The sequence below is a fragment of the Gymnoscopelus braueri genome (genome assembly GCF_963280865.1).
Source record: "Gymnoscopelus braueri genome assembly, chromosome: 15".
In the NCBI taxonomy this organism is placed as follows: Eukaryota; Metazoa; Chordata; class Actinopteri; order Myctophiformes; family Myctophidae; genus Gymnoscopelus; species Gymnoscopelus braueri.
The window spans coordinates 50,625,425-50,639,039 of record NC_137620.1 but is presented as its reverse complement, the minus strand read 5'-3'; the positions used below and the strand labels follow the sequence as shown (position 1 = coordinate 50,639,039).

The 13,615-nt window shown below is 40.4% G+C and overlaps 1 protein-coding gene across 1 annotated transcript in view; it reads right to left on the bottom strand.

Moving 5' to 3' along the window:
• LOC308101224 (uncharacterized protein) overlaps window positions 1-13,615 on the bottom strand; it is a 63,954-nt gene that overhangs the window by 32,378 nt on the left and 17,961 nt on the right. Inside the window, exons 3-7 of the mRNA XM_080450610.1 lie at window positions 9,403-9,492; window positions 7,691-8,241; window positions 6,742-6,988; window positions 6,466-6,527; window positions 3,733-5,698 (exon numbers count right to left, since the gene is read on the bottom strand). Of these exons, the coding sequence (XP_080306736.1) occupies window positions 3,733-5,698; window positions 6,466-6,527; window positions 6,742-6,988; window positions 7,691-8,024 (2,609 nt within the window). The 5' untranslated portion in view covers window positions 8,025-8,241; window positions 9,403-9,492. The remainder of the gene's footprint in view (window positions 1-3,732; window positions 5,699-6,465; window positions 6,528-6,741; window positions 6,989-7,690; window positions 8,242-9,402; window positions 9,493-13,615) is intronic.

Here is a 13,615-nt window from a genome sequence, read left to right as displayed (position 1 = left end):
ATCACATATACTAAATTTTAGAAGAATGAGAGAAGAACTCTCAAACCCAAACAAGCAGAAATACTATTCTGTAAGATAACTATCAACATGTAGGTAATAAAATGTCTATTGATTTGTCATTCTATAAATCTCCTGGCGTATATACATGAATATGATTATGATACATGTCTTCCTAATACATGATCTAAAACTTCACCTGAATGGAATATTATTATTATTAATATTTCTATAACAGTGTGTGTGTGTGTGTGTGTGTGTGTGTGTGTGTGTGTGTGTGTGTGTGTGTGTGTGTGTGTGTGTGTGTGTGTGTGTGTGTGTGTGTGTGCAATTGTGGTGCAGCAGAACATTATAAACAATTTGACACTTCCAATGTGAACAAGTGACTTTGTATCGCCCAGAGTATTTAGCTAGTAAAATAGCAGGTAAATGTGTCTGACACCGCAATAATGATTGTGCAACTACAAGCAACTACAGCGCTCTGTGGATTCGTCTACCAGTCACTATGTGAGACCCAGACAGGATTTAAATACGGTACAATTATAAGGTTATTATTGTATCTTTTACATTTGTGGCTCTCAAACGTTGTTCTTATGTTACATGCTTTTATTTTCCATGTTTTAGCGCCTTCTACAGGCTGACAAGGGAATATAACCTTATGTGATTATTAGAGGTCATCATGACCTCAAGTCCTATGATCAGTAGTCCTCTAATCAAGTGTGCATCAGCAACACCTTGTGGTAGTAATCAAGGGGGATTAGCCACACCCTTAACTCTGTTCAGACCTCAAGGAAGCTTTGTTTGTGAGTAACCTTAGATTGTTACTTCATTTGTGTTTGTTTAAAGTTATTCTTCTAAAAAAGAGACTTTCATGTGATATGTGAGCAGGCCTGGTGTTTCGGGCATCAACTCGCGAGATGAGAAACGGTAGAAACTAAGCAAAATAACTTTTTTTTTTTTTGGCTGATTTTCGTTTTTTTCCATATTAACACAGTTCGAATGTCGAGCAAGCTTTCAATCCCAACAGATATCCGTTTTAACGTCATTAAATGGTTAAATTTGTATAGTAAAGTAGGCTCCTATTCTGCTAGTCTGTGTGCCTGTTTGTGAGTCCTGTGGGCGGAGAGTTTGGTAGAGAGTTGCTAACCCGAGAGGTTTCGATTGGTCATAGCTAGGCATTGTACTCCGGTTACAAGCCTAATCCCCGCCCATCAGTTTCGCTCCTCTCTGTGGTGGTGTAAAGTTACTAAGTACATTTACTCAAGTACTGTACTTAAGTACAATTTTGAGGTATTTTACTTTACTGGAGTAATATCCACTGGGTGAATATTCAAACTGAGGCTGAAACTAACTTCACCACGGTGGACCCTGGTCCAGAGCGTTAGTGAGTTCCCTCTAACGCCCTGGAAGACTCAAGAGTAGTGAAAATAATCAAAACCATTTCGCTACTCACTGAAACAAAGGCTGTTTTGTGTTGTTGAAAGTCTATTCTCGGAGGTGGGAAGCCTCTCAGCACCCCAGCTACTCTGTAAAATACACTTTTTGGGCAGAAAATGTCCGCAAGACGGAAATTATTTTAATTTACTCCACAGTGCCCTCTACAGATTTGGTTAATGGTAAGTTCAAATTGTCCAGATCTGTAGAGGGCGCAGTGGAGTAAATACAAATAATCTCACTAACGCTCTGGACCAGGGCTAGGAAGCGGCCATTTGCGTTAGTCTTTTTCGGGACAGAATCTAGTTGTATAAACAATATAAGATTGTAGCGAACACAGCAGCTAGGTGAGGTCAGCCCCAGCTAAACAACAGGCCGCTCGACGTTCGTATGGAAGTATTTCACTGAAGATGTGGCCAAAACAACAGTGGAGTAACGAGGCTAGGAGCTTTAGCATTGTTAGCTCGTCGCCAAGCGTCATGGCAGAACGTACACCTGGTGTTTGCATTTCTCCATTTACAACTCGTACATCTACATAAACGTTCAGATTTCAAATATAAAGTTCTTATCTCATGACCACGGGTGTTATAATTATGTACGGGCCCTCATAAGTACCCGTATCTTCCGTATTGTTAAATAAAAAGCATTTTGATCCGATTGATGGCCATCTCCGTTTTTTTTTTCAACTACGCGGCCGTATCGGTTGGGGGGGGTATTGCACTCCTGATACGTTATAACTCTATGAGAAAATGGCCGCCGATCGGATTAAAATGCTTTTTATTGAACAATATGGAAGATACGGGTACTTAGACCCACCCGAAGTGAATGGTAACATCCGTTGTCATGAGGTAAGGACTTTATATTTGAAATCTGAACGTTTCTGTAGATGTACGGGTTGTAAATGGAGAGTGCAAACACCAGGTTGGAGTTAATCCAGTACCTAGCTTGTGCGTGTCTTTATCATTAGTAGGTAAACCTCGACTATAGTCGACTACCAGTGGGTCAAATTTAGTGGTGGAAGAAGCACTTGGTGGTAGCAACACCACAATATAGAAAGTAAAAGGCCTGTGCTCAAAATGTTACGTTCAAGCAAAGTAAAAGTACAAAAGTATTGGCATCAAAATATACTTAAAGTACCTAATGTAAAAGTACTCAAATGTTTGAAAATAGCTGATCTACAAGCTCACAACACGTTGCAATGCGCATTGTGAGCTTGTAGAGCGGCTATTTTCAAATAGCCTATGTATAAAATACCTAAAAAAATGTACTTAAGTACAGTACTTGAGTAAATGTACTTAGTTGCTTTCCACAGTAAAAATCCGAAAATGGGGGAGTGGTTAGAGGAGTGGCTAGGTTGAATAAATTACCCATTGTTCACGCCCATTACCTGGAGCTGAGAGGTGCTAGAAAGTGGAAATTCTTTACAAGGGATTATCTCAGTTTAGACTATTAAAGATGACAAGATTCAAATGATCACATCTTCTTCAAATGTGTTCCAATTTCAATGAATGATACATCATATGAAAGCTTATATTCTGTACTTCAACAATCTGTAATAAAATGAAAAATGAAAAATGCCCCCTTGCTGCCTAAAGCACTGTACCCGCTCACATATTATTTCATCATTTGTTAGACTAAAAACATTTGTAGTAAAATCATGATGATTTCAATAGTCCCAGAGAAGCTCATTCAGGCTTTGTATTTTGCATTTATGTCATAGTTCATTGTAATATTTGTCAGTTGAAATATGACATGATCATTTTTCTGTATTTACAGTTTCACACTCCAGAATCTTGAATAAACGAACGTGACATTTCATGTTCAAACTAAGAGGAAGAGTGTTTGTGCTGTCTGGGAATGTGCACACATACACATGCTCAGGTTCCAGAATAGTCAAGAACATTCTATGTATTTGACCCCATCTGAAAATATTTTGTGTCAGGGACGACCATAAGAGAAGATAATACGCTGTTAAAAATGTCAAAGTTATTCAACATTTTTCTCAATAATGCAAGTAAAAAAGAAAGAAAAAAGAGAAAGAAGAAACAGCTGATCTACAAGCTCACAACGCGTAGCGAGACATTATGAGCTTGTAGATCGGCTGAAGTATAAACAGCTGAAGTATAAAATAGGTTTAAAGTGTTTAAACCATTCCTTATTTTGATGTGGACCGCCTAGAACTCCTCAAGGACCCAAAGTGGGGTCCAATGTTTTATGTTTACCATCATTTCTAGTTATAGTAGTGGTGTAAAGTTAGATTTACTCTGTTCTAATACATTTTCTATCCACATGACTACTAACCGAGCCTTTCTGCTGTTCCTCACAGCTGGGATCAGTCTCTGTCGCCCCATCCATGATGTGTTGTACGTGTCCAGGTTCAACTCATCCAGAACCTCCTCTGACATCTGCAGCATGAAGGCCAGAGCTGAACACTGGGCTGGAGACAGTTCTGTCTTTGATCTGTCCCCTGACTTCAGGTACTGTTGGATCTCTTGAAATACTGAGTGGTCGTTCATCTCCATCAAACAGTGGAAGATGTTGATCATTCTCTCAGGAGAGTATCTTCCAGTGGTCATCTCCTTCAGGTTGTTGATGGCTCTCTGGATGCTCTCTGAACTGTTCTCTGTCAGACCGAGCAGGCCTCCTAACAGACTCTGGTTGGACTCCAGTGAGAGACCATGAAGGAAACGGACAAAGAGGTCCATGTGACCATTGTCACTCTCTAGGGCTTTTACCATGACTCTGTTCAGGAAGACATCCAAGGATCTGACACTGCCTCCCAGGAATGTCTTCAGTACCTTCCTGTTCCTCTGTGTGAAACAGTGGAACAGGTAGACTGCAGCCAGAAACTCCTGGATGCTCAGATGAACAAAGCTATAGACAATTCTCTGGAAATTCACATTCTCTCCTTTGAAGATCTCTGTGCACATTCCTGAGTACATTGAGACTGCTTTCACATCAAGATCACATTTTTCCAGGTCTTCTTGGTAGAAAATGATGCTGCCTTTCTCCAGATGTTCAAACGCCAGCCTGCCCAGCTTCAGAAGAACTTCCCTGTCAGTCTTCATGAGCTGCTGTTGATCCTTTCCCTCTCTCTTTGAGAGAGAGAAAGAATCAAAGAGTGACCAAAGAGAGATCTTTGGTTCATGTTTTCCTTCATGTGTCTCTTCATACTTCTGCTTCTTCCTCTTTGTCTGGACCATCAGGAAGGAGCAGTACATCTCAGTCTGGGTCTTGGGCAGCTGGCCTGTCTCGTCTCTCAGAATGTCACGGAGAACGGTGGCAGTGATCCAACAGAAGACTGGGATTTCACACATGATGTGGAGGTTCTTTGATGTCTTCAAGTGTGAGACGATTCTGCTGGCCAGCTTCTCATCACTGAATCTCTTCCTAAAGTACTCCTCCTTCTTGGCATCAGTGAACCCTTTCACCTCCATCAACATATTAACAAACTCAGAAGGGATCTGTTTGGCTGCAGCAGGGCGGGTGGTTATCCAGATGTGAGCACAGCGAAGCAGTTTCCCTTTCATGAGGTTTACTAGAAGCTCTTCCAGTGGGACGGGTCGGGAGAAGTCATCAGAGCAGTCATGGTTAGACTTAGGCTTAGTCTCAAAGTGCAGCGGAATTATGCTTTCGTCTAAACCATCAAATACAAACAGAAGTTTGAAGAGGCTGTTGTCATAATTTGGGGTTCCTGACTTCTGCAGCTTGGTGAAGATGTCATTAAGAGCTTCCTCTGGGATGCATTTGGTTGCATCGATGCATTCATGAATTAGCTGTGCCAAACTAAACCTTCGTCCCTGCAGCAAATTTAGGTGGCGGAATTGGAACACAAATGTGAGGTGAGGATGTTGATGTTTTTTCTTTGCCCAGTCAGAGACAAACTTGTGTACGAGAAAGGTTTTGCCAACTCCTGCAATACCAATGGACATCACTGTTCTGATGCGTTTGTTTTTTCCAGAAGGGTGTTTAAAGATGTCACTGAGTTGGATCTCCTGCCCTGCTTTCTTCATCACCATTTCACTCTGCGGGATGTCCTGCCATGCTTTCTTCCTCTCCATCTGTCTGACCTCATGCTCACAGCTGATCTCTGTGTCGTCCATATGTAGGATGCTGACATGTGTGTAGCAATCTTCAAAATCGTCCTTATCTGTCCGTTGGACTGCCCCTTCAGGTAAACATGTGAACGGCTCCTCAACATTTGTTTGGAGCTGGTTTTGGTAGAATTCAATAGGCTTTGCATCCTCTTGTGATTTCACCAGCAAATCTGTAATAATGAAACATGTAACACTTGAATCTAAATGTGAAATCTACAATTATATTGCTGATAAAAAGACATGAAAAAAAGCCTATTTTACCTAATGTACTCTTTTTTTAATAGTGTGAATAACTAAAGCAAACTTTAACCGTTCAAATTTAACACATCAAGCCCTGGAAAGCCTATATATGTTGTTATACCTTTAAAACCGAGAAAGCATTTATGTCATGTTAGATGTTGCGATGTATATAGCAACATCATTTAAAAAAGTGGTGTTTTTAAAAAGTTATTTTCAGAAAACTTAGGTTAGGATTTGGAAGGCTTTTTAAAAATCACCTCATATCAGGTCTAAACGGGTAAAAGGACATTTATGTAATCAATATGTTGTTAATGTTATTGAAACGTTATTGTGTTAAATGACTGACATGGAAACTATTTGAATGGGATTTGACAGTAAGTAACTCTTATAGATCTAATCCTAAATTAAAGTAACTGTAGTAGATCTAATCCTAAATTAAAGTAACTGTAGTAGATCTAATCTTAAATTAAAGTAACTGTAGTAGATCTAATCCTAAATTAAAGTAACTGTAGTAGATCTAAACCTAAATGAAAGTAACTGTAGTAGATCTAATCCTAAATTAAAGTAACTGTAGTAGATCTAATCCTAAATTAAAGTAACTGTAGTAGATCTAATCCTAAATTAAAGTAACTGTAGTAGATCTAATCCTAAATAAAAAGTCTCCATTTAGATTCAATCAACTTTAGACAACACTCACCTGAGACAGATGGTGATGCAGCTGCTCTTTCAGGTTGTGTTGGATGAGAAGGCTGAGCATCCCTGATGTGAAATGTAAAAAGAATGTCATACTAAATCTATATCTATATAAATACACATCTACCACCACACACACACACACACACACACACACACACACACACACACACACACACACACACACACACACACACACACACACACACACACACACACACACACACACACACACACACACACACACACACACACGTGTATTTAAATGAAAATGACTTACAGATCATTGAGAAGTAACTTCTCCTCTTCCTCTAGACCTTTGTAGAAAAGGTCTTTGGCTTTGCTGGACTCCAGGAATGTATAGAGTTCCCTCATCTTCTCCTGAGAGGTGGACTTAGACATCACCTTCTGGTATTTCTCATTGTTGATGACTTCCTCCTGAAGGAGTAGATCCAGGATGGGATCCACTGCGGTCACATTCTTAATCAGAAAACACCGGTGTTGGTCGACAAAGTGTTTCTCTGAAGCTAAGAGGAATGAACATTTAGTTGTTGGTGATTTTTTTTCTTTCATAATGTTCATATAACACTGTATACTTATAGTTAAAAGCACTAAGAAATACACATTTAATAACAATAATCATAACACAATATGAAGCCTTTTAGTTTTACAGGGGCCAGTTTCGAATTGCAGCCACCTGTAAGTGCTCTTTTAGAGCGGTTTTGAAGGAGAGTAGGGGTTTACACTCCTTTAGAAATGTAACCCCTTGTTTGAGCCAAATCTGGGTTGAACGTGATTAGTGGAGCTCCCTCTGGTGTTGTGATTGTGGACTTCATTGACGTTTATGAAGTAGTTTGACAGGTACATGGGTGTCTTTGTGGTGTGTAGTGTATCTTGTAGACCAGGCCCATTGCATTGCTATGATTCGTCTACCTGTGTACTGCTGAGTTCATCAGACCAGTCCAGTCTCTCCAGTCTGTGATTAAAGGCCTCACTAGAGTAGGTTTTAAGGGACCTAGATACGACTGTTTTGTGACAGCCGGCCTTAGGTTTTAGTTTTTTACGGGTACAAAAGATCATATAATGATCACTTAGTCTGCATACAAGAACCCCACTCTTGGAGATTTTGGACCTGTCCGATGTTAGAATGAGATCTATGGTGGTTTGAGTAAAATCACCCTTGTGGGTTGGGTAAAGCTGACAGAGGCCGTGCGGATCACAAAACCTACCGAAGGATTGGGAGACAGGACCAGGGTTGAGCTCAATGTCTCCTGAAAGTAGTAGATACAGGAAGATCATACACCTTCGATCCATCCGACCATTCGGGGGTTTATTCTTACGATCCGGGTTTGAGGTCAACGTGGAGTATATCGCCGCAGCACCAAAACCAAGATGTTTCCGCTCCGTACCGGTGTGCAGGTAGAAATCGTTATGGGATTCCTTCTTTTCAAGGACATTTTTCTCCATCTCCATCTGGTGTAAATTCCGTGGTGAATTAAGGTACGAATCCGTAATCCACAGGAGGACGAGAAGAAAATGTGGGAAAATCTTGCGACCGCCCATGTTGAGGCCGGATGTCTGTCAGTGGTCCTGGTCGGTGTTGAAAATGTTGAATTTAAGTCAGTGTTTCTATTGGCTGGTCAGATGAAGAGGTGATAATCAAATTGTTTCTATTGGCTGGTCAGATGAAGAGGTGATAATCAAATTGTTTCTATTGGCTGGTCAGATGAAGAGGTGATAATCAAATTGTTTCTATTGGCTGGTCAGATGAAGAGGTGAGCTGGGGGGAGACGGAGACATTGTCAAACTGAATGTCTGCACATAAACAACAACTGATACATGTCTACATGTCTCTACATCATTAGATCATTATTGATCATGTCTACATGTCTCTACATCATTAGATCATCATTGATCATGTCTACATGTCACTACATCATTAGATCATTGATCATGTCTACATGTCTCTACATCATTAGATCATTGATCATGTCTACATGTCTCTACATCATTAGATCATTGATCATGTCTACATGTCACTACATCATTAGATCATTATTGATCATGTCTACATGTCACTACATCATTAGATCATTGATCATGTCTACATGTCACTACATCATTAGATCATTGATCATGTCTACATGTCACTACATCATTAGATCATTATTGATCATGTCTACATGTCACTACATCATTAGATCATTGATCATGTCTACATGTCTCTACATCATTAGATCATTGATCATGTCTACATGTCACTACATCATTAGATCATCATTGATCATGTCTACATGTCACTACATCATTAGATCATTGATCATGTCTACATGTCTCTACATCATTAGATCATTGATCATGTCTACATGTCACTACATCATTAGATCATTATTGATCATGTCTACATGTCACTACATCATTAGATCATCATTGATCATGTCTACATGTCACTACATCATTAGATCATTATTGATCATGTCTACATGTCACTACATCATTAGATCATTGATCATGTCTACATGTCACTACATCATTAGATCATTGATCATGTCTACATGTCACTACATCATTAGATCATTATTGATCATGTCTACATGTCACTACATCATTAGATCATTGATCATGTCTACATGTCTCTACATCATTAGATCATTGATCATGTCTACATGTCACTACATCATTAGATCATTATTGATCATGTCTACATGTCACTACATCATTAGATCATCATTGATCATGTCTACATGTCTCTACATCATTAGATCATTGATCATGTCACTACATCATTAGATCATCATCGATCATGTCTACATGTCTCTACATCATTAGATCATCATTGATCATGTCTACATGTCACTACATCATTAGATCATCATTGATCATGTCTACATGTCTCTACATCATTAGAAGACAATGTGAGGGTTGTGCCCCGGTAGCTCACCTGGTAGAGAATGTACCACAGCTGGCCGTGGTTCAAATCCCACCCCAGGCTCCTTGCTGCAGGGAATCTCTCTGTCTCTGCTCTTTGTCACTGTTAAAATAAAGCAGAAAATACCAAAAGATTATCTTTAGAAAGACAATATTATGAAAGAATATGTGACTGGGTACAATGCTTTATGCCGCAAGTTGGCATTTTGGATTTTGGATTTTTTTTACAGATTATTAAAGTACAGAATATAAGCTCTTCATCTGACCAGCCAATAGAAACACTGACTTAAATTCAACAATCAAAGTTCCACGTCCACCGACCAGGACCACTGACAGACTTTGTTCAATAAAAAGCATTTTAATCCGATCGGCGGCTCATAGAGTTATAATGTATCAGAGTGCAATACACCTCCCAACCGATGCGGTCGCGTAGTTGAAAGCAAATGGATAAAATGGCCACCGATCGGATTAAAATGCTTTTTATTGAACAATACGGAAGATACGTGTACTTATGTGGGCCCGTACATAATTGTAACATCCGTGGCCATGGGTTAAGCACTTTACATTTGAAATCTGAACGTTTATGTAGATGTACGGGCTGTAAATGAAGAAAGTCCAAACACCAGGTTAGAGTTCAGGCAAGACACTCGACACAACGAGCTAACGAGGCTATGCTATCTAGCCTAGCTACACGTTGTGGAATACTTCCATTCAAACGAGCGTCGAGCGGCCTGTTTAGCTGAAAGGTTGGTATAGCTCAAAATGGGGGGGGGGGGGGTCATCAAACACACGGAGGAAAATGAATGAATAGTCCTTTCTGCTGAGCAGATCAGAGCAACTTTTGCTATGCTTCGAAAGTTAAGCAACAACGTCATATCTTGAGCTTCAGACAGAGACCAGTGTTGCCAGATTGTATGAGAGAAATAAGCAACCAGGTCTAGGAAAAAAAGCCCAAAATAAAGCGACTATGGGCCACATGAGCATTTTAACCCTACTGTATACATCGGCTATTTGAAAATAGCAGATCTACAAGCTCACAACGCATCGCATCGCGAGCGACGCACTGTGAGCTTATAGATCAGCTATTTTCAAATAAAATCTTGGGGGCTAACTTATAATAAAAATACCTGGCAACACTGGCTCAGACCATAGGCTCAGACAGTGAAACCACTATGCTAAATCTCGGCCAAGTGTCTCTCCACCCCCAAACACACAGACAAACTCGCACAAAAGCAGCCTACTTTGCTATACTAATGTAACAATTTAATGATTCTAAAACGACTAGCTTTTGCATTACAAGCCTTCTTCAACATTCGAACTGTGTTAATATGAAAAAAAAGAAAATCCATCTAAATACTCCATTATCTACTGATTGTCAGCTGGCGACATGAGGCAGGGTTGACCAGTAGCAGTCACATATTACTGCTAGTAGTAGTAGTTGAAGTCAAATCAATCAAATCATGAACGCAGCGTCCTATTGCCAAGAAACTTTGCACGCACATCCCACTAAGCCAAGGAAGAAATTCCACTCAATATTTTCCAAAATGGCCTCATGGTGGCGCTATAACACGTTTTGGCCTATAACTCTTTAACACTTGCATGACTGCAGTCAGACCATCCCCTACACAGTCTAACTTCAGATCAAAATCACAAATTCCTGCTATTCCATTGGCCACTATCTCCCCTCTGAGCTCCAGACGAGCTGACACCTTCTCCCGCGCACAGCGGGGCACAGCGGGGGATACCATTATCTTTTAAATATCTATTAACATTTCAATCCCACTCAGCTCACATGTTGGCTACAGTGACTACGTTTCATTTGGTTTAGACTACAGGCAGAAACATTATAATATAGGATAAGTGGGAACATGAATGTGTAACTTGGAATGGTAACTGCAGATCCTGTATGTAAAATATTTATGACAAAAACGTATAAAACAGCACGATCGCTTCAGCTGTACATGGATAGCCTATATGAATGATTATGGCCTAAAAATTATTCACTGGTAGCGTAAACAATATGTACTTAACACATTGTGTGCCAGAGGTTTATTAAAATAGGGTACGTACAGTAGCTGCATATCTTCCATCCACTTACGTTGATACGTTTCGTGCTGTAGAAGCCCCGACGCGGACGTGCAAGTAAACAAAGCGTGCGTGCGAGACGGCGGAGGGTCCCGACTAACGCCTGGAACAATAATATTCGCGATCCTCCATTGCAGAGTGATCGCCCATCGAAAACGTCTCACTTCCAACACGTTAAAAAGAAATGGAGATAATAAGCTTTTAGTCAAGGAGTTAACATTGGAGTGGCCGACCGGAAGGATTTTTGACATGGATCCACAACCGGCCTCTCCTTCTTAGAGACTCCTTGGATGATCCTAAAGTTTCGTTAGAGCGCCCCACGTGGGCCTCACGTATAAAAAGAAAAATGGGCCAAAAACGGTCCGGACCGTTTATGGCACTCAATGTGTTACAGCCGTACCTGGAAAGTCCAAAGAAAACGTCACTACTGTCATTGCAGGTCTTTAGCGGAGTCCTGCATTATCCAGAATTCCATTTAGTTTCACCGGAAGGCGGAAGCGTTTCAAAAAGCGTTTTGATCTGTGGATCGTTTCTCTTAGCCAGTGGAGCTTTAGTTATCGTGAGCTGTGTCAAATCCTATAATGCCCAAAAAACTGTGTGATATTCCTTTTTGTTACTAGCGGTAGTTCCAGGACAAACATGAAACCAGTGCATTTCCATTTCCGTTCTCCTGCCAGATGACGTCATTTTCGCAGGAAAGAAGCCCCTGTCCACTTTCAATAGAAAATATGTTTATAAAAGGCTTTTGGGGGTGAAATTCATGGAATGGGTGTTGTGAAACATTTGCCACTCACAAAAGATATACAATTTAACTAGTTTTAAAAAAAAAGTTACCTAGTATAACTTTAAGTTAAACAGATTCACTTTTCAAGTTAAATGTATGCCTGAAGCCCTGTGCCCAGACACGCATGAAGTCCATGACGCATCACCGTCACAGACAGACCTACTAAACAGGTCCAACAGCCACGTCCGCATACGTCAAAGACGATTAGTGTTGCCAGATTGCGAGAAAAACAAGCAGTCTATGAAAACAAGCCGAAAAGAAGCGACTAATAGGCCACATGACCTACAGTATATACATACATATACAGTATATATATAGAAAATAGCCGATCTACAAGCTCACAACGCGTCTTCATAGAAAGACTTCATAGATAAACAAGCCCAAAGTCGCTTATAATAAGCAGACATGGCAACACTGCCTGGCGTGAGTGAGTGAGTGAGTGAGTGAGTGAGTGAGTGAGTGAGTGAGAGAGAGAGAGACATACTATCAATTTAATCAACAGGGTGGGTCCTGGACCCCTAGTGGGTCCTCAGAGTTACTACTGGGGGTCACAGGGGGTCCGCCAAACCTGTGTGATAGGAACATTTTATTACATTAAACTCTTGAACCCTAGCATCCCTATTATGGGGGAACATTCACCCAAAATAGCAGATCTACAAGCTCACAACACAAGCTTGTAGATCTACTATTTTCAGGGAAGATTTGAGTTGTTTAGAGGGAAAACAGAGGGGTCCTAGTATACTGTAGAGCCCTGAGGTACTCCAGTCAATGGTTTAACAAAATATAAATAATAAAAATAATGTTTTATTAATTAAATCAGTTCCAGATTACAGCTTTAATGAACCATCTGAACCCTAGAGTCACTATTGTGTAATAATAATATGAAAATATCAGATCTACAAGCTCACAACATGAGGAGGAAAGCATGCAAGGCACCAACCTGCTCATCAGGAGCAGTTGGAGGTTCAGTGTCTTGCTCAAGGACACTTTGACACTAAACCATGGGTTCCAGGGATCCAACCAGGAACCTTCTGGTTCCAAGATGGCCGCTCTACCGTCTGAGACACTACTGTCACCGGGAACCGGGAACATGAATGTGAATGAGTAACAGGGAAATATAACCATGAGATATGTACAATCTTTATGACAATAAAGCAGCACGATCGCTGTAGCGGTGAGCTTGAATCAGGCACATGAACGGGGTTAGGAAATGGTTATTGTACATTTACACTGAATAATGGAGAGTCTACAATGATTCACTGGTAGCAACAGTGAATAATATTTACTTAAGTTACACAGATTAACTTTACAAAGTTAAATGTGCTGCTGTCTGAAGACGGAGGCAGACTGTCCCTGT